This window comes from Hemibagrus wyckioides, linkage group LG05 (genome assembly GCF_019097595.1).
Source record: "Hemibagrus wyckioides isolate EC202008001 linkage group LG05, SWU_Hwy_1.0, whole genome shotgun sequence".
NCBI classification, from domain to species: Eukaryota; Metazoa; Chordata; class Actinopteri; order Siluriformes; family Bagridae; genus Hemibagrus; species Hemibagrus wyckioides.
This window is the reverse complement of record NC_080714.1, coordinates 27,858,121-27,879,835: the sequence shown is the minus strand read 5'-3', so window position 1 is coordinate 27,879,835 and position 21,715 is coordinate 27,858,121. Positions and strand designations below refer to the sequence as shown.

General features: G+C 41.3%; 1 protein-coding gene across 1 annotated transcript; it reads right to left on the bottom strand.

Moving 5' to 3' along the window:
• Window positions 1–378: 378 nt before the first annotated feature.
• rorca (RAR-related orphan receptor C a) lies at window positions 379–21,505 on the bottom strand. The gene is made up of 10 exons (XM_058389884.1): window positions 20,997–21,505; window positions 7,622–7,707; window positions 6,941–7,082; window positions 6,283–6,696; window positions 4,970–5,091; window positions 4,608–4,740; window positions 4,022–4,129; window positions 3,542–3,652; window positions 2,312–2,424; window positions 379–1,993 (listed from the first exon to the last, which is right to left on the bottom strand). Exons 1-10 carry the CDS (start codon window positions 21,001–21,003, stop codon window positions 1,832–1,834), a joined length of 1,398 nt encoding a protein of 465 aa, XP_058245867.1. The 5' UTR covers window positions 21,004–21,505; the 3' UTR covers window positions 379–1,831.
• Window positions 21,506–21,715: the final 210 nt, after the last annotated feature.

Here is a 21,715-nt window from a genome sequence, read left to right as displayed (position 1 = left end):
AACGCTAACAAACGAGCTAATGCAAAAACACTATCGATGATGCTGATACAGTGGAACCTCGGCATATGAATGCTCTACCTCACGAATTTGCACCTTAAGAATTTAAATTTTGCAAGAAATATTCATTGGCATACGAAACATTTTTAGCATATGAACAAACCAAACCAAACCGAATGTAAGTTGTGTGTACGTCCAGGAGCCATTCAAAACTCGTTGCTCATATTTTTGGGCGGCTGGAACGGATTATCTGCATTTACATTATTTATTATGGGAAAATTTGTTTCTCAGTACACATTTTCACCTTAAGAACTCGCCTCCAGAACCAATTAAATCCGTATACCGAGGTTCTGCTGTACTATGGGTGTTCGGGTGTGCTGGTAAAATTGTTTGTTTATAGTCTGGAAAATCCAGTACTGCTTCACACACCTCTTCTCTCGCTAAATAGTTAATTCTGGACATATCTGTACAATATATGCTTAATATATATAAATATATACGCTAATTTCAAATGCTATATACACACACATCTATTTTGATTGCGAAATAAAGTTTCATTCTAGAGTGGCATTTCCAGGAAAAATGAGAAATGGAACTGAGGATTTTTTACATTTTAAATAAACAATACTAAAGATTTAAAGGTCAGAATGAAGACCTGAAGTGATATGCGCACAGCCTGGACCACACGCCTGCGTGGTATCAGCAGATTCGCGTCATAAAAATGCTGAGAATAAAAAACTAAATGAATACATTCTGTCTCGTCAGTCGAGGCTGTGCTACACTTCAACTACATTCAGAAAAACGCACTACGATCGAGTCCCACAGAGTCCGTCAGTAAGAGATCTTGACCTACACACTCTGTCCGGTGTGAATCTTTCAGAATCTTTCTGATGTGATCAAGGCCACGCCCTCCTGCTGTAGGGGGATCGAAAATGACCAAAACAAATCGACAAGGTGCCAAAACTATCCTGCAGGTTTCTTTAGCTGCATGAAGCAGACAGCAATCAGGATTTTACATTCTTCTAAACGTTGGTGGTGAACAGCTTGCAATATAAAATACATCACAGAATTAGTTTGCGTCATGCTAAGGTTTGAACAGCTGATTAGCTAGCTAATGTAATTTGAAAAAAAAAAAACCCCTGCTAGGATTAAATTTAGTTGATTTGTGCTCCCGATTTAATAAATTAGCACCTTATCACAGTTTTCTTGCAGGAACCAGGATGATCATGTACGCGAACAACATGGCAACAGTCGCATAGCTGTTGACGTCGATCCTGTTCTTGTCACCAACCAGTAAAAGCAACTTTAGCCCAAAACGTCTGGTCCTGTAAACTTGGCTAGTTTTCAAATGAAGCTGCAACAAAAGGCAGAAAATTTCAAGGGATCGTTTGGATGAAACTTTCTGAAAGGAACAGATCATTCTGACTGATTTAGAGCTACAAGTTCTGCATAGTTTCACACGTCAATAGAATTTGTCATGGATGTAAATCAAACTCAAATTAGCCGCCATTTTCCGGCACCAAAGTATCCGTCTGTTTGAACGTTTTCCATCAGGTTTTTCTTTTCCTACAAACCGGTACCGCTCTCCCTTAAATGCCCCCCTTTGGTTATTTCTCTCAGGCTGCACCGTCCATCTCTGTGTGAAGGAACGGGCTCAGAGAAAGGGATTGTGGGATTCAGAGTCTAACAGTGTTGTGTGCAGGATTGTCAGTGAGCTGCTGGTCTGTTCACGACGCTTCACTTCTACCAGTCTTTCGTTTCATCCCTACGTCTTTCTCTCCATCTCCCGCTCATTCGCACTTGAGCACCAGTTTCAGTGATGCTCTGCTGTCGTCTAGCCCTTGGTGGAGTCGGGGAAGAAGCTCTCACTCCCAAACACTTCCCGATACAGTGGGGGGAAGCTGCAGGCCGTTTCCGGGTGGAGCAGGCGGAAAAATTCCAGCTTGTCGACGTGGAGGTTGCAAATGGACTTTATTGCAGGAAGCTTAGCCAGCATCTACAGACGAGGATGAAGAAGAACCCTTTATTATTATAATTATTATCGCCACACACATTACCACACAGTGGAATTCTTTTCTTCACATATCCCAGCTGAGGAAGTTAGGGTCAGAGCGCTAAGAGAGGGTTAAGGGCCTTGCTCAATTGCACAACATTCGAGCTTGGTTGTGCTTGAACCACTTGAACCACCACTATACCCAAGATGTGTGGATTTATACTCTTTTTCCTCTCGTAATCTTAATCATATCCTGCAAGTGTACATTACTTTGAGTATATCCTGCCGCGTATCTCTCGAATATGATGGTAAGAATGCTACCTTGTTGAGTTTGTGCTCGTTGGCGCCCTCTCTGTTCAGACAGCGCTGCAGCGCCTGATAAACCTTCTCCTGTAGCTTCTGAACCTGCTGTCTGTCTGTAAGCCAGGGCCGATCTGTAACAACACACACAGACACACACACATTCAGAAAACATTCAACTCCTGCAACCCTCCTGACTTCGTCTCCCACGTCAATGAGCTTGATAAGGTCACTAACGGTAAACAATTTTTTTTTATCTCTGTGTCATGGTCAAGGTCAGCTGCAATCTCATCCACATATAATTACACGTATTCTCCGAGGCAGCAGTTTACAAGACTAATATTCCATTTATCTCTACACCTAATTTCATTTTTTACACAATGCACAGTTCTACAATCCATGCTGTGTTGAAAAAATTCAAAATAGCAAAAAGATTTATCACAAAAACCCTGATCGATCAGAGGCCAGCAATTGGTCATTTACCACTTTAACCAGCGCTATCTCTGTGCTATGATGAGGCCTAAATTCCGGATTAAAACATTTCATAAATGTTATTCGTACATAGTTCTGAGTATATCTGCTGTTACACAAGCTTTTCTAGGAACTCGGAGATAAAGGGGGGGTTTGATATTGACCTGTAGTTGGATGGCTGATGGGGTCGAGGTCAAGTTTTTTAAAAAATCAGGGGTGCTTGATTAAAAGATTTAGGTACACAGCCAGTGCTAAGGGAAGAACTGATTATTTTTTAGAACTGCTTCTGGTCTGATTATAGTCTTATGTCACATGGTGTCACATGCTGTTATATGTTAATGAGTAGTATCTTTATTGATAGTAACAACAGCATGGAGGTAGGGTAGATTTTGTACATCAGGGTTATAGGGTAGAAATGAAATATTGTAAATTGGATTGTAATGGGGCAGCACGGTGGCTTAGGGGTTAGCAGTCTTGCCTCACAGGATAGCACAGTGCCTGTGTGGGTTTACTCCGGGTACTCCGGTTTCCTCCCACAGTCCAAAAACATGTACATTAGGTTGATTGGTAATTCTAAATTGCCCATAGGAGTGAGTATGTGTGTGTGTGTGTGGTTGTCTATATGTGGCCCTGTGATGGACTGGTGACCTGTCCAGAGTGTACCCCTGCCTTTCACCCAATGTCTGCTGGGATAGACTCCAGCAGATCCCTGTGACCTTAATTAGGAATAAAGCGGGTATAGATGTAAATGGATGGATTGTAATGATTATGATATAACACCTGGGGAGAACAGGATGGTAGCGCTAAACAGAGCCATTTCTTCATCTGTGAACTGCAGGCGGCTCATCGATTTAGCGAGTTCGAACACAGCGTTCACCAGGTCATCGCAACCTACAGGGTAAAGCGGGAGAGGAAAAAAGAAATCAAAAATGTGTCACAACTGGCTGCTGAAAAAAACCCCCAAAAAACCACCAATACCACATGTCAATCATCTGCTGAAATCTCAAAGGTGCCAGATTTGACACTTTGATCAAATACAGTAATTAAGCCAATTAAGATGAAGCCAGTGGCAGCGATGTGAGTCATTTTAATTATACAGTCTCTGAGCCTGTGTACAGGATATTCAGGTTCTGAGAATAGCTTTAAAGAGAAAAAATAACACAATTAAGTTACTAGCTGAAACCGTGTTCCCACTGGCCTCTGTCCCTGAATCACACCCTGGCGAAAATGTAACAAATGCATAACGAGCACGTGACGTACCGAGAGCTTTGAAGAGCTGGACGCTGGCGAATTTCCCGTCGAAGAGCAGCGTGTGATTAGCTGGGTTGTACGCGCGACACATCTGGATCAGCAGCACGCTCAGACATCCTACGGAGACAGAAACGGAATCAGGTCCAAACTTACGTCTGCGCGTGAACATATCCAGACGTGTGTGTGTGTGTTCACGTGACGGTGATACTGGGTTCCGTGAGGTCGTGTTTTTATTTCAGTGTGAAAGTGGAGTAAAGAAAAGACACAACACACACAGACAACAAACACAAACGATCAATAGCACAGGGGATTTTGTTCGCTGAAGGAACTAGCGGCGTGTCGGGAAATGTTTAACTGCACAAACATCCAGAAAAGCTGGAAGAATTTAAGGCAGGAAATGAAATTAGGAGCATGAAGAGGATTTAATCAGAAGAAGATTCCAGGAAGTGAGCGTGGAAGTGCAGCAGATTACAGGACAGAGAGTAAACGTCAAGCTTACTGCACAACATTTCCAGAGAAACTTGATGTAACACATTCCACTACACTTCACTTCTACTACATACAGTACACAATGTGTGTGTGTGTGTTCTCTGACCTGCTTTGAGCAGGATGATCTGGTCGTTCTGGCACAGCTCCATGAAGCCGGGGATGCGCTTGGCGAACTCCACCACGTACTGGATAGCGTTAGTGAGGTGCGCCACACACTGCTGCCACATCACCTCCATCGGCTGGACAGAAAATAACACAGAGTATGAGTATGTGTGAGTGTGTGTGTGTGTGTTAGTCATATCCATTTCACACACATCAGTCAGACTGCAGTATGAGGTCTATGTAATGGACTGGGTATTAAGGGTTATAAGAGTGTTATAACCATGTTAGTAAAACGTTATAAAGTCAGCGCTCATAGTGATTGATGATTCAATTGATGAATTCATTGAGATTTTAGGGGATGAGTACTTTGCTCTGGTACGTGCGAGTCTCCTCGGCTGTGTACAGGATCCACGCAAGCCGTTTCAGTTCCTCTGTGCTGTACTGACTCGTCTCGACATGTGACTTCACCACACTCTGAGCGATGCATTCTGTAAATAACACACAAACACACACACACACACACACACACACATAAATATACCCCAACACGCTATTCTTTAATCAAGGGAAAGATGCTAAGCAGGGCTACACAACACTGAGACTAGGTTAAAACTAAAACTCTAAAATTAATTAATCAATTTTCTGTCCCAACTCTGTTGAATACTGGACTCTGATTGGTCAGAAGGTGTTGATTTATTCTCTATAACAGCAGCCCTGACAGTAGTGCAGGTTCATATTTACATTTGTGGCATTTGGCAGACATCCTTATCCAGAGCAACTGACATTTTTATATAATTATACAATTAAGGGCCTTGCTCAGGGGCCCAGCAGTGGCAGCTTGGTGGACCTGTGATTCAAATTCCCAATCTTCTGGTCACCTTAACCACTGAGCTACCACATATTAATGTCCGTGTTTAATACTTTATCAGCTTGTTCATAAGGATGTGAATGACAGAATTCCTTTAAGGAAGGAGTCTCCAGTGTCAGTGCTTTGTGACAGAGGTAAAGCTCTAACTAATGCAGAGTTCACACTGCACCATATTCAGTGGTCAGATCACGGTTGTGTTCACACTACATGATGGATCAGCAACAGGAACCAAGCAAAAAGTTCAAGGATTGTGCGTTCTGCAGGATTGAACAAATAAATAATTTTGAAATGTGCTGCTGCTGATGCGGCTGGTCAAGCAAATATTTCTGCTTTATTTCCTGTTTGATGTAATCGTGGAGCTTATTTATTCTGATATAACTATATTTAAGACATTTTTTTCTGATATAAACCTATAAACTCTATTAAACTGTAATATTGTGCTCCAACTGAAGCCGTGCTTGCTGATATTGTGGTCTATAACTCCTCCCCGAACTGACCGCTGTCCTGTATCTCGCTCTCTCATTGGCTTTGGACTTTGAGTCGACTCATCGCGTCTTCACACTTGAGCGATCGTCACTCGCGTGAACGAGCTCCAATTTGCTTCCAATTTCAAACATTTGTCGGTAATTTCGCAAAACTAGTCGGCGAGTGAAAATCAGGGCTAAAATCGTGCAGTGTGAACTCGGAATAAGTTTTCTGACATCTTCAGGACAGAGGAGTTTACACTTTGTTATGTCATAAGTGTAAGGATTCTCAGGCAGCACAGGAAGCGGTAATGAGACAGAGCCTGTATCAGGGTTTAAGATCTGACCTGTCTCATGCAGCGAGAGCCCCTCGTTGAGCAGCGAGTGTGTATGAAGCGTATGGAGAAGCTGGTAATCGTGTTTCGACTCGGTGGAGCTGTGAGAGGACGTGTTGCTCCCCGAGCTGCTTCCTTCTCCACCGGTCCTGTTGTTGCCCTGTGCCTCCAGGCCGCAGTACTCGTCCTCCGAGGTCAGGGGCAGGTCAAACAGCAGGCCTCCGAGGTCGTCGAGGTCACTGAGGGCCGTGCTGGAGCTGCGGCTGCAGGTTCGTGGGTGTCCATCGGGGCTGTTCTCCCCGGGTTCCTCCCCCACTCCGCTGGAGGACATGACGCCGCTGATGCACTCCTGATCCTGCTGATGTTTCTGCACCTCGGCGTACAGGCTGTCCCGCTGCTTTTTAGACATACGGCCAAACTTCACCGCTGAGAGAGAGAGAGAGATGAGGAGGGTCTTTTAGTGAATGATGGTTTGTTCTAGATCCTCAAGTACATGGTGTGTGGTGTTAAATATAATGCACAGTATGTGATATGAGACACTAATCACTAACGTCCACAGAGTCTCATCACTTTAATTCATGACTCATTTGCTCTAACTAGAACCTCGAGACATTTCAAAAACACACACAGATCCAGTGGAGACTTCTTAACAGACCCCGGTGTTTCTCACCGTCGCGGCTCATGCCGAACGCCAGGCATTTCTGCAGCCGGCAGTGCTGACACCGGTTCCTGTTCGTCCGGTCGATCACACAGTTCCTCTGCCGAGAACACGAGTACATGGCGTTATTCTGCTGACTGCGCCGGAAGAAACCCTGCAAGGGGAAAAATAATGAGAATTTGAATGAGAATCTGTTAAATTATTTTTTTTGATAAAGAGAGCGAGTTTTTATTCTAAAATAAACACAAATCAAACGAGTATACAGTGTAGATGTATCTGCACTAAACTATAAAATATTCAATAATTTATTTTATGGTGCTTGAATGATTTCAATTACAGACATGGATTTGTTCAGAGTCATTCCCTACATCAAGCAACATAAAAAAAATGTATTAAAATAAATAAATGAATAAATAAAAAATAATGAAAATGTAATTAGCCATGAAATTATTTCTTACAATACATTAAATTTTTCCGTGATGGAAAAATAAAATATTCCTCTATCACAACAGCACGAAATTGCATTGTATACAAGTTTATTTGCATTGATGAAATTCTATAGAATTTGTTTAATTCATTTTCAAAATTAATTAACTTGTTGGATTTTTTACCAGAAGAGATAGAGAGATATAGATGGAGATAGAGGGGGTAGTTTTCTCCCACTTTTTTGAATTTATTTCATGTCTACATTACCTTACATCCTTCACATGTGATCACTCCATAATGGATCCCTGACGATTTGTCCCCACAGATCTTACAGGGGATCACCTCGATTTGAGCTGAGAGAGAAAGAGAGAGAGGGACAGAAAGACAGAGAGAGAGAGAGAGAGAGAGAGACAGAAACAGAGAAAGACAGAGAGAGATAGAGCGTGTGAGAGAGAGAGGGACAGAGAGAGAGAGAGAGAGAGAGAAAGGTTACAAAATTCCACAGTAAGTATTTAAGTATTTAATATTTAAGTATATAAACATACATTTTCTGTTCACTTCCTGCACTCAAGTCGATTCAGAGTCAATCTCAAACTAAAAGCGGGCGGGGCTAATATTTGATAAATACTGTGTAAGGCTTCTCTGGGCTGATGTTGTTTGCTCCGCCCACAAAGATTTGATGAAAATAAAAAAAGTCTACAAGAGTCACTGCTGTGCTTAATTCTATTTCTGAGTAAATCTGATGTATATAGAGTTAAAACACACAGACGTCCATCATACGAGCTGAGTTAAACATTAAGCCACGCCCATTAGGGCTGGGTCTGTTTAGAGAATTCACCTGGTCACTCAGCCGTTTGGTATCATACAAACATTTCTCATATTTTACAGCAGGTTCCTCGAACAGTTATGGGTAAAGAGAAGTATTTCAGGTCTGATTGGGTTTTTTTTAATATGTGGCTGTGTCTCAAAAAGCATCCTGTTCAGGAAATAGTCCGCTACATAGCTACATAGTTAACATGCTTTATGCACTATGTAGAGAGAACAGATTCAGGGTTTGGCCCCAAGTTTGGAGGAGAGGAAAAGAGAAGAACGTGTTTTTACCCCTGGAATCTGTTCAGGCGGGAAAGAAGAGACTCTCAGTGGAGTGAAAAATACACAAATAAACGCCATCGCATGTGATCTTAGAGCTCAAGGCGACGCCCTATAAACCACCCCAAGGTCATTCTTCAGTTCTGCTGCTTATCTAAAGTCCTCAGTGTCCTGCAGCAGCGGCTCATGGGGACGAGGGACATTACAAAGTTTCCTTCTCTGGACTTTTAAAAAAGAGACATTGTTAAAGCAGATCGGAGCAACACGGCGTGTGTGTGTGTGTGTGCGTGTGTGTAGATCTTTACAGGTTGGTGTGTGATGACGCATGCTGTTAGATAAGACCTAGTTTATTGTGATCAGGGTTAAACACTATTATCACAACCAGAAATTGAGTGACTCATAACACAAAGCATGTGTGTGTGTGTGTGTGTGTGTGTGTACAAAAGGGAGGAGAAAAGAAAAAAAGATAGAGAGGAAGAATTAAAAAACAATTCCATGTGATGTCATATTTTCTCTCTATCCTCCTTCCTGCTGTTAAGTAACCGCTGGCTGGCCACGTCCCACCCTAACGAAATCAATTGAGACAGGGGACGGTCACCATAGCAACCCTATTGAGGAGTAGCGATTTATTATTTAGTTTGTCCCGCCCCTTCTCGCTGAATGGGTGCTTTCAGGGCCTCTGATTGGTCAGGAGCTGCTCTATTGACAAGCTTTCCATCAGAACCAAGCGAGAGGTTTTCATCATTTTTATTTCTTTTTAATTTGTTTGTGAAGATCAGAGACAAACTCTGTTTTTGTTCACGATCGTGTTCATGACATGGTCATGGCTTGTTTATTCATCATTCATCAGCTGAGACACCGGTCGCCATGGTGATATGGTAGGAATATTAAATCATGACAGCTGGGAGTGTGTTAACTTTGGGAATAAAACACTCGCTGTGTCATGCTGCTGTGGAAAAATAACCAACAAGGTGCTGTGACGAAGCAGAGACACCATCACCACTCATCACACCACCAGAAATAACATATCTGTTTTTATCTGTTTAATTTCATGTTGAGAAATGTCTAAATTAACCCATGGACAGGTTACTTCCTGTTCTCGCTCACGTTATAGCAGCTATAAACGATCATTCCCTCACCAGCCTCTCTTTATTCTCTCTCATTACGATAAGGCAAAACAAATGTAACCAGTCAAATCCTGAAGATGTTGGAGGATTTGAAAGGTACACAAAGTGCTGACACTGGAGACTCTTTCCATAAAAAACACAATTCTTTACACAAAACACTTCACCACGCTATCCATCGCACAGCGCATTAAAATAAACCTGTGATGCTGTACAGGTACTGATGATGACGATGATGATGATGATGATGTGCTGTTAGAAGCTGTGATATCCAAATCAAGACTGATGATCATGTTAAACATCGCATGGTCCACCTCCACCCGCTATTTTTGAAACGATAAGGCCCTGTCTCTCTCCAGAATGTTCTTAAAAAGTCTTAATATCTCACGCTAGCTCACGACTTGTGGCAGCATGTCAGGAATATGAACTCAGAGCTCGCTCGTAAAACTATTTTTATCTTCTGGCTCCACGGTCGAGCATGAGACAAGCTGCGATGTTCTAACCAGGCCTCAGTTTCTCCACTTTCACCACCACAACACACACACACACACACACTGTAGAAGAACTGTTCACAATGCACCTATACAGATTCTTCTTGTTAATGTTAATCTGCTGAAACTTGTTTCCTGGTGTTTAAACCTCGGCGTAAGAACTCGCACTGCTCCCTGTTTAAAGTGGACAGAAAGTGCTGCTGCTCCTATTTCTGGCTCTGTGGAGTTACTGGTTTAAGCACTCTTATGTAATGTCGAAGCTCTGTGATGACAAACACCGACACTCCACCGTGCTCTCGCAGGAGAGACTGATGTCTGTACGCCGTTTCGGCCTTTTTATTTTCACATTTCAGTGGATTTGATGGAAATACCTGCATTTATACACGCTCTATGTAAAAATAAATTAATAAATAAAATATGAGATATATGGCATGTTGTATGGTGTGGTGTGTGTTGTATGGTGTGGTGTGTGTTGAATGGTGTGGTGTGTTGTATGGTGTGGTGTGTTGTATGGTGTGGTGTGTTGTATGGTGTGGTGTGTTGTATGGTGTGGTGTGTGTTGTATGGTGTGGTGTGTTGTATGGTGTGGTGTGTGTTGTATGGTGTGGTGTGTGTTGTATGGTGTGGTGTGTGTTGTATGGTGTGGTGTGTGTTGTATGGTGTGGTGTGTGTTGTATGGTGTGGTGTGTGTTGTATGGTGTGGTGTGTTGTATGGTGTGGTGTGTGTTGTATGGTGTGGTGTGTGTTGTATGGTGTGGTGTGTTGTATGGTGTGGTGTGTGTTGTATGGTGTGGTGTGTGTTGTATGGTGTGGTGTGTGTTGTATGGTGTGGTGTGTTGTATGGTGTGGTGTGTTGTATGGTGTGGTGTGTGTCGTATGGTGTGGTGTGTGTCATATGGTGTGGTGTGTGTCATATGGTGTGGTGTGTGTCATATGGTGTGGTGTGTGTCATATGGTGTGGTGTGTGTTGTATGGCGTGGTGTGTGTTGTATGGCGTGGTGTGTGTTGTATGGCGTGGTGTGTGTTGTATGGCGTGGTGTGTTGTATGGTGTGGTGTGTTGTATGGTGTGGTGTGTTGTATGGTGTGGTGTGTGTTGTATGGTGTGGTGTGTTGTATGGTGTGGTGTGTGTTGTATGGTGTGGTGTGTGTTGTATGGTGTGGTGTGTTGTATGGTGTGGTGTGTTGTATGGTGTGGTGTGTGTTGTATGGTGTGGTGTGTGTTGTATGGTGTGGTGTGTTGTATGGCGTGGTGTGTTGTATGGCGTGGTGTGTGTTGTATGGCGTGGTGTGTTGTATGGTGTGGTGTGTGTTGTATGGTGTGGTGTGTTGTATGGTGTGGTGTGTGTTGTATGGTGTGGTGTGTGTTGTATGGTGTGGTGTGTGTTGTATGGTGTGGTGTGTGTTGTATGGTGTGGTGTGTGTTGTATGTTGTGTTGTGTGTTGTATGTTGTGTTGTGTGTTGCATGGTGTGCTGTGTTGTATGTTGTGTTGTGTGTTGTATGTTGTGTGGTGTGTTGTATGTTGTATGGTGTGGTGTGTGTCGTATGGTGTGGTGTGTGTTGTATGGTGTGGTGTGTTGTATGTTGTGTTGTGTTGTGTGTTGTATGGTGTGGTGTGTGTCATATGGTGTGGTGTGTTGTATGGTGTGTTGTGTTGTGTGTTGTATGGTGTGGTGTGGTGTGTTGTATAGTGTGGTGTGTTGTATGGTGTGGTGTGTGTTGTATGGTGTGGTGTGTTGTATGGTGTGGTGTGTGTTGTATGGCGTGGTGTGTGTTGTATGGCGTGGTGTGTTGTATGGTGTGGTGTGTTGTGTGTTGTATGTTGTGTGGTGTGTTGTATGTTGTGTGGTTTGTTGTATGGTGTGGTGTGTTGTATGGTGTGGTGTGTTGTATGGTGTGTGGTGTGTTGTATGTTGTGTGGTGTGTTGTATGGTGTGTGGTGTGTTGTATGGTGTGGTGTGTGTTGAATGGTGTGGTGTGTGTTGTATGGTGTGGTGTGTGTTGTATGGTGTGGTGTGTTGTATGGTGTGGTGTGTGTTGAATGGTGTGGTGTGTTGTATGGTGTGGTGTGGTGTGTGTCGTATGGCGTGGTGTGTGTTGTATGGCGTGGTGTGTGTTGTATGGCGTGGTGTGGTGTGTTGTATGGTGTGGTGTGTGTCGTATGGCGTGGTGTGTGTTGTATGGCGTGGTGTGTGTTGTATGGCGTGGTGTGGTGTGTTGTATGGTGTGGTGTGTTGTGTGTTGCATGGTGTGGTGTGTTGTGTGTTGTATGGTGTGGTGTGTGTTGAATGGTGTGGTGTGTTGTATGGTGTGGTGTGTTGTGTGTTGCATGGTGTAGTGTGGTGTGTTGTATGGTGTGGTGTGTGTTGAATGGTGTGGTGTGTTGTATGGTGTGGTGTGTTGTATGTTGTGTTGTGTTGTGTTGTGTGTTGTATGTTGTGTTGTGTGTTGTATGGTGTGGTGTGTTGTATGGTGTGGTGTGTTGTATGGTGTGGTGTGTTGTATGGTGTTGTGTTGTATGGTGTGTTGTTTGGTGTTGTGTTGTGTTGTATGGTGCGTTGTTTGTTGTGTTGTGGTGTTGTGTTGTATGATGTGTTGTGGTGTTGTGTGTTGTATGTTGTGTTGTGGTGTTGTGTGTTGCAAGTTTTATGTGAATCAATGTTCTGAAGCTCCCTTCAGGCCAAATTACCTCCTCTGCTTCTAAAATGAATCTGTTTTGTTTTACACACACACACGTCCATTATAACAAGTGTTATAATCAGATCCAACACTAAACTGGCAGAACTCGTGCCACTCTGCTGAAATCACAGAATCACAAACTTGCTACACGCTACAAACTTCCATAAAATACCGTTTCTGTTAGACAGACAGTCCACTGGGAATACTGGGAGCTTACGAAAAGTGCTGGAACACTGAAAACTACAAATAAAGTCAAATAAATCGAGCCAAGGAACCAAGAGTTTGATCACCCTGAATGTTAATACAGACTATAAACAGTGGAAATAAAGATTCAGTTTCTTTAGAGGACATATTCTGAGTGTTTTCCCAAACAAACGTCTCTTAAACTGCATCCGGTTCAGTAAACAGCTAAACAGCAGCAGTGAAGTAAAACCTGAACGTATCGAGCTGTGCAGACGAGCCACGGTTCAGAATGTTTAAAATAAGCGCCAATGTGATTATAAGCCCCGCCCCCAAACTACCCCAGAGTCTGTCAGGGTGTGGACTTGAGTGTTCTGGTCACATTGAGTACAATATTAATGTAAGGAGTAGTAGCTTTGGTGGTTAAGTCTCTGGATTGTTGATCAGGGTTCAAGTCCCAGTACCACCAAGCTGCCACTGTTGGGCCCTTAAGCAAGGCCCCTAACCTGTCCTGCTCCAAGGAGTGCTGCATCATGGCTGACCCTGAGTTCTGACCCCAACTCTCCAAGGATAGGATATGTGAAGAAAATTTCACTATGCAATAATGTACATTACATTGCCAAAAGTTTTGGGACGTCTGCCTTTACATGCACATGAATGTAATATGGAGTTGTCCCGCCCTTTGCAGCTATAACAGCTTCAACTCTTCTGGGAAGGCTTTCCACAAGGTTTAGGAGTGTGTTTATGGGAATTTGACCATTCCTCTAGAAGCGCATTTATGAGGTCAGACACTGATGTTGGACGAGAAGGTCTGGCTCACAGTCTCCTCTCTAATTCATCCCAAAGGTGTTCTATGGGGTTGAGGTCAGGACTCAACACACCAAACTCCACACCAAACTCACTCATACATGTCTCTATGGACCTTGCTTTGGTCACTGGTGTGCAGTCATGTTGGAACAGGAAGGGGTCATCCCCAAACTGTTCACACAAAGCATTAAGAGTTCATATCACTGGAACTAAGGGGCCAAGCCCAACCCCTGAATTCAATGATTGGGGGGGTGGGGGTCCCAAAACTTTTGCCAATATAGTGACTATGTGACAAATAAAGGCTTAATGCAGGAGTTTTGACGGAATTTAAACTTTAGTAACTCTTATTTACTTGGTCAGGGATAAAAAATTGGACGTAAATCTCTCCACTGAAGCGTTCAGTAAAGCGTTCACGCTGAATCTGTGTCAGTCTTTTATTTAGTCACAGAAAAATTCATTAGATTCGGTGTGTTTGACGTGGCTGCCGTCACCGCGAGGGCTAATTAAACGAGATTTATGAGGGTTTGTGTTTCTCTGTAGAGAAACTGTAAGTAATCTTACTCTCCTTATCTCTTTCTCTCTCTCTCTCTCTCTCTCTCTGTCTTTCAGCATGTAATCAGTGTGTCAGTGCTGAATGTCCAGTTCTTTCTTTAAAACACACACACACACACACGTACAAATCTGGCAGAAATCCAAAGGTCTTATTCAACCTGACTGTGTATTTACATCAGAGCATACAGCACTAACGCATGGCTAACGCTGAGGAGCTGAGATCTGTACACCCCGTACACCACGCTAGGAAAATGATAGGAGCAGAGTGTCGCTAGCAACACCTGGGCATGTACTCCAACATCATCTGGCTTTCGACATAGTTAAATATTAGCTAGTTAGGAACATTTTGTAATACATGGCTAGGTAGCTAAGCTTGGTCATTTTCTTTCTACTGTTGGCTTGTAAACGCTTTATTTTGGGACTTGATTTTAAATCTAAAAGGGCAGGCAGCTATGCTAATGGATCTGTTCTAATGTTAGCTCACTAATGAGCTAGCTTTTATTTTGGACATATATATATATATATATGGCTAAATAGCTACTTTTGATTTTTAGCTAGATTTTTTTTAAGACATGTAATCTAAATAGCTAGCTTTATGTTTGGAACTTTTCATAGATACCCTTAGGGATATTTTTTAATATTAGATAACTTGCTTGCTTGGGATATGTTTTTATATCTAGCTTTATTTTGGGACATTTTTAAAATGATTCATTCAATTTTTTAAATAAACTTTCTAGTGTTCTAGCTAGGTGTGTTTGGGACATTCTATAGCTAGTTAAGTAGCTTTGTTTTGTGCAAATGTAAAATATATAAAAAATATATCTAGATATGCTCAAACATTTCAAACTGTTTTCTAAGGTTGCCTAGCCATCATTTTTGGAGATATTTCTAACTAACTCTCTAACATCATAGCTAGCTAGTTCTAGTCTAACATTAAATATCTAACACAGACTGGGTTCCTAATGTTAGTTTGCTAGCTTTCTGTGGCCATGTTAGCTAGCTAGTTTTATTTGAGGACGGTTTTCTTTTTCAAAATAAACCCAAACTGCGGTTTCACCTGTCGGAAAGGCACTGAGATTTCCTTTTTTCCTTTTCCGCACCTCAGATTTGCAAAAGCTAGCAGCTTTGAATGATCAACAGGATGGTTTTAAAAACTGGGAGAAAAGATTGATCAGTCTGTCAGGAATTATTGCTAAATATTTAGCATGAATCAAATAAAAACTGTGATTAAAAAAAATTTGAGTGCTTTGTTATGATAAATAAAAAATGCTAGCTATAAAGATGAACTTAATTCGAGCTAGTTTTGTCGTTCACCAGCGATCGTTTGAGAGTCTGTGTTTTCCGTCTCTTAATGTCTTTTTAAATAATTAAATGCTTTGTTTTTAATCCCAAGGATTTTGTGAATCCCTTATTACAGCTTCACCTGGACAAAATAACGCTAACCGCCCCCCCCCAATTCCTCTTGAAACTGAACAAAGAGACTCTACAAAAGAGACCTAAGAGACCGGAACTAACTGAGGACTAATCCAGTTATCCAGTTAGTCTCAACCTCACCAAGTTTAATTAAAGAAAGTGTGTTTAATGAAATGAAGCGATGGTGTGATGTAATCCATGAGATTGTGCTGTCACACTGATGTGCGATTAAAGCTGGACATTTGAGACGTGTTTCGAATAAATAAAACAAAATAAAATAAATGTTATAATAATTATATATCCTGTTAACATTTCTATTTCTAAATAATTCTGAAAAGGAAAATATGTTCTGGCTGTTACGATCTAATCTGTGTGAACGAGTGGTAAAATTGTTTTTCTTTTTTAATTTTTATTTCAATATATTTTAAAAACCGAAACAGGTTCATAAAAACTGTCAAATTAAACAAAATTTATTTCATTAAAATTGTATTAAAATGTCCATTTTTAAAAATCTTTAAATATTTTAACATATTTAATTTTTTTATTACAAAATAAAAATGCAAACATTAATAAAGATGTTAATACATTACACAAACTAAATAAATAACATGCTTTAGGTTAAAAGTTTTGCCTCTTTCTTTCCTTCTTTCTCATCCTGTTCACTTATTTTAAAAAAGTCTCAGATATGACTTAAAATTTAGGTAAAAAATATTTTTTAGTGTGTGTCTGATTAAAGCCGTAGCACTAGCGGAGCTGTAAAGTAAGACGGTGGAATGAAACCGCTGCTCCTTATGAAATATGCAGGCGGAGATGAACCCAGGCTTCAGTATAAGTAACAGGACTGAATTAAAGCTCCCGACGTGTCGCCGTGTTTAATTAGCCGCCACGAGCTAAAGAGGAAAAATAAAGAAGGTCGCTTATACATTTTTAATGAATGTGTGTTTGCTTCTTTCTCATCTCAGGATCCATTCAAGATTTTATTATTATTTTTTTACTGATTATCTTGAATTAAACATTTACTTTAATAATATGTAAATGTGTTTTTATTTCTTTTCTGAACATATTTAGACGCGTAGAGAGAGAGAGAGAGAGAGAGAGAGAAGCTGAGCGATTACGATAACTGAAGCTTAGCATCAGATGAAAAAGGAGTAAAATCCGGTTCCTGAGCTTTTATTATTTGCCTTGAGTACCTTCTGAGACTTAAGTAGGTGAACAGTTAAGGGAAAGATCAATAAATAAATAAATAAATAAATAAATAAATAAATAAATAAATAAAAGAGGCAAAACTTTTAACCTAAAGCATGTTACTTACTTAGTTTTTGTGTTATTATATTAACAATTCTAAATAATGTCTGCATTTTTATTATGGGACTTTACAGTACAACTTTTTAAAATGGAAAATTTTAATACAATTTTAATGAAATAAAATTCATTTCATTTGACAGTTTTATGAACCTGTGTAAATTAAAAAATATATTGGAGAAACAGATTTTTGGAATAAAAAGAGTTTAACCGCTGGTTCATGCAGATTACATCATAACAGCTAGAAAATGTTTTCCTTTTCAGAGGTATTTAATGTTAACAGGATGAATAAATATTTTAGCACATTTTTTGCTTTTATTTATTCTTTTATTTTGTGAAACAGTCTCAAATGTCCAGCTTTGCTCACACATCATCACTGTGACCGAAACAGAAAGGGGACTTCTAGAGAAATGTCACTTTTCAGTTTTGAGTAAAGGAAAGGCTAAAGCTGAGCGTGGACAGGTGATAGCAGTGTGACTGTGTTCGCATGTTGAGAAAGAAATGTGCAAAATCCTGCTGCGGAGAAAGACTGTACATTCAGCACTGCATTGATGTGAGGCACTTAGTTTCATATCTGTGAGATATTTCTACAGGTTTGTGGAAGTGATATTTTCATGAGTTGTCCCGTGAGAATGGGAAAACTGCGAGATCAACATTAAGTGTTATGAGACAGAGAGAGAGAAAGAGAGAGAGAGAGAGAGAGAGAGAGAGGTGGGAAGAGAGACAGACAGAGAGACAGACAAAGAGAGAGAGAGAGAGAGAGAGAGAGAGAGAGAGAGAAAGACAGAGAGAGAGAGAGAGAGAGAGAGAGAGAGAGAGAGAGAGAGAGAGACAGACTGAGAGACGGGGGGGGCAGAGAGAGAGACAGAGAGAGAGAGAGAGAGAGAGAGAGAGAGAGGTGGGAAGAGAGACAGACAGAGAGACAGACAAAGAGAGAGAGAGAGAGAGAGAGAGAGAGAAAGACAGAGAGAGAGAGAGAGAGAGAGAGAGACAGACTGAGAGACGGGGGGGCAGAGAGAGAGACAGAGAGAGAGAGAGAGAGAGCGAGAGAGAGAGAGAGAGACAGAAACAGAGAGACAGAGCGAGAGACGGAAAGAGCGGCAACCGAGCCCCACGAGGCAGAGAGTCAGAGGTCGAGTCGGTATCAGTCCACGCTGCTGAACTCTCTTATAAAACATTAACACAGAGGCCCGGATCTTTAAGTCCAGCCCTTTGTCCTTAAGCGTGTGTTCGTAAAAGAGAAGTAGAGAAAGAAGGAGCAGAGTGCTTTAGTCTAATTCCACACTGAACACAGCTCAAGACCAGACCACTCAATCACCACCAACACCACTGTACAGACATGTTAATGCACATTCATCAGCTCAGCCCCAAACACAGCCGTGTTCATATTTATACACAAATATCTTCATTAATAGATAGATAGATAGATAGATAGATAGATAGATAGATAGATAGATAGATAGATAGATAGTCTTTGTACAGGAATGTTAGACATTTCTATATAATAATTTTAATTTGGTGATACACTACTATAATATCTAAAATACTCTCAGTAAGAAATGTGCGTGACCAACAATAGGTTTTAAATGCAAAGCTTATATAATTATGGAAATGAATTAATTATACAGATGGTCTGTCTTGTTAAGGTGTGGTCAGATTATTAAAAAAAAAGAGCTAGGGTTTAATGGGAAAAGATTTTGTTGTTCATTTATTCGTTTCATTTGACTGACGCTTTTATTTGAAGTGACTTACAATGAGCAAACACCTAAATACTCAAAAAACCATCCAATCAAACTCTTCCAATAAGCAACCCAGAGTCAAATACCAAAACTTTAATATTTAATAAAGATCAAGGTTTGGTTCGGTCTCAAGTTGTATCGCTTTTGTTATTAACTTTGAAATAAATATCCGTAGTTTTTCAGAAGGCTCTAAATAAATTAGTAGCATTATATCATCGTTGCTCCGCTACTGAGTGGGGAAAAAATGACTTTAAAATATTATCAGTAAATGTAATGTGCACTGTAAGTGCTGGAGGCTATTTGTTGGAAATGACAACACTTCTTATTCTGATAAACAGTTACACAAGCTCCTCAAGGCTCCTGAAAAGTGTCCAAATCAACCTCCAAATGTTTCACGAATTGCATATTATAATGTGAGCACAGTTCGGTGCATGGCCTTGAACACGAAGAGGAGTGTGTGGAGACTCGGCCATGTCTGAAGTTTGCTTTTTATACCCTCTGTTCATGCTAGCAGGTGACAACACCACAGTTCATTTGCAAGAGACACAGCCACGATGATCTGCATGCGGCGGCTGGAACTGAGATTTTCTCACTTCTCACTTCCAATGCGAACGATCGTTTCAAAGGGTTCCCCCAGACAAACCTTTCCGATTGTTACTCACCAAACTGCATGACATGATGCTAATAAAATCGAGTCAGATTATAGAGTAAAGGTCCTGTAACGACAGAGCTACAAATAAATAAAATGTCAACAATCAGCACAATCAAGAAAAAGTAACTGGTTGAAAACGGTAAAAGGAGAAGACAACAAGCTTTGAGAAGAAATGACATTTCTTTGTCTCTTTTAGCGTGCATGATAAGGATAAATATATAGATGAGTTGGATAAATATAAATATATTTATAGGGATAAATTTTAGGGATGAATAGTAACTTGTGAATTGAATTGAAACTGATAGCTTTGCAACACATTGTACCAGTTATGTTAATTCGTTTATCATGATTCATTTGCATTTCTAATTGCAGCAGTCCTGTGAGCTTGATGCCATCCTATGCCATACGTCTATTACTCACACTCACACTTTTTTGAGATTTTAACCCGAAATCTCAGACACTACCCGAACTTCATCAGCCGTGTCTCGATTTTGCAGAATTGTTTTACGATGTGCAAGTGCTAAAAACCAAAGCTGACAATCCCACACGATAAATCCGGCTTAACACCCCCTGACTAGCACGCATGCATGCATGCTAGCTCGGGGAAATCACCTCTCACAGAGGTGGACTCTGTGACCCTTGCGTTCGTGTCAAATCGACTCGGCTTGTAATGACACACTTCGGCCAGAGAGGCCGCTGTTTCTCGCGAGCGACTTAATTTCAGTGCCAAACTTTTCTTACTATTTTTTTTGTTGTTTCTTTAACATCCATCCACAATGAGGCTTTGTTCTATTCAGCGCAGGGGCTTTTGTACTCGAAATAGATAGAGCAGTGGATAACAGAGTGCTGTTGTTTTATCGATTTGCCCAGTTTCCTGGCGTGAGGTTAATCCTCATAGACAGAAGTGGGTCAATGGAGCAGGGGCTGACACACTTCACTATACTGCCGCCATGTTGTGCGACACAAACACACACACACAGACACACACACACAGACACACACACACAGACACTTTCAACAAGCCCATCTATCTATTTGCCATTAACAAAGAAACAAGTGGCTGTCAAACCAAAACAACACCACAGTGCTAAATTTCCTATCTATGCTAGCTGTCTGATATGACAGCAGTTTTTAGCCAACACCGAGCACCCACTAGGATAAAACTGCATCAGATAAACCCTAACGTTTACAACCTATTGTGTAAAATTAAGTTCGGAGACATTTGAAGACATTTTCTTTTAATCACGCTGGTTGCCTTCGAGTTACATAACCTGGAGCGTATCCCAAATCAACACCTCACAGACGTTTAGGGAACTAGGTAGGGAAGCAGAACGCTGTGTATTTGTAGTGCACTTATCAAGGGTGCATGGAAACGATTAGGATTTAAGCCGGAATTTAGTTACTGGTCAAAGTAAACACCGAGCTCAACGTCACTTTCACGGCTGTCAAAACTTCGATTGCAGGGAATAACGTGCAAAAAAATCAAATAAGATCTCAACACAAAATATGAATATCTCCAGCAGACGTGTTTCAGACGGAACATCTAAAAATCCACACAAGAAAAAATATAACTGAGCAAAAAAAACATTAGAAAGAGAAATCTGTTGAACTCACCTCTCATGCTGATGTATCTATATATTTTTTGTTTCTTTTATATTATCTGGAAATATTAGTGTAAACTCCTGAGCATTTGAACGGCGGTGTTAGAGAGGGATAAGGGATGAAATACGCGAAAGCTCCGCTCAGAGCCGTTGGAACCGTTAACAACCAAACCGCATGAAGTTCACAGGAGAGAGGTGTGCGCGCGCGCCGCAAAAGACAAGCAAGCGATCAAAGGCTGGAGTTCATTTCCGTTTGAATCCTCGTATCGTTACTTGTTTCCCCCTGCGGTCTGTCTGTCTCTCTCTCTTTCGCTCTGTCTGTGCGTGTGTGTGCGCGCGCGTGCGTATGGTTCTTTCTTTCTTTCTTTCTCTCTCTCTCTCTCTCTTTCTCTCACTAACCTACTTTTCAGCGCGTGGACTCTCACATGATCTCGCGCCACCGGCCCTTCTTCGTTCTGCTCCAGGGCAGTTCAGAGCACGCGCCTTAAAAGGGGCAATAGGTGTACAACCTGTGGGGAGCCCTAGCGCTTACTGGCGGAAGTACAAAAACATTGCAAGTTATTCTTCTTCTCCTCTTTCTTCTTTTTTTTACTTACCTCTTGACTCCACCTTTCCTTTCTGTTCATGTACACAAAGACACACCCTTTAAAAGCCAAAGCTCTTCCATCCTTGCGTTCCGATATTCACTGAATAAGTTCTGGATGCATTTTATATATATATATATATATATAT

Bases quoted from the DNA above. Each gene is read 5' to 3' on its own strand.
- rorca (XM_058389884.1), bottom strand. The intron at 5,092-6,282 runs GTCAGATCTTAA...TGTTATTTACAG, and splicing joins GCTCTCGCTGCATGAGACAG to AATGCATCGCTCAGAGTGTG. The intron at 4,130-4,607 runs GTCAGAGAACAC...CTGTCTCCGTAG, and splicing joins GATCATCCTGCTCAAAGCAG to GATGTCTGAGCGTGCTGCTG.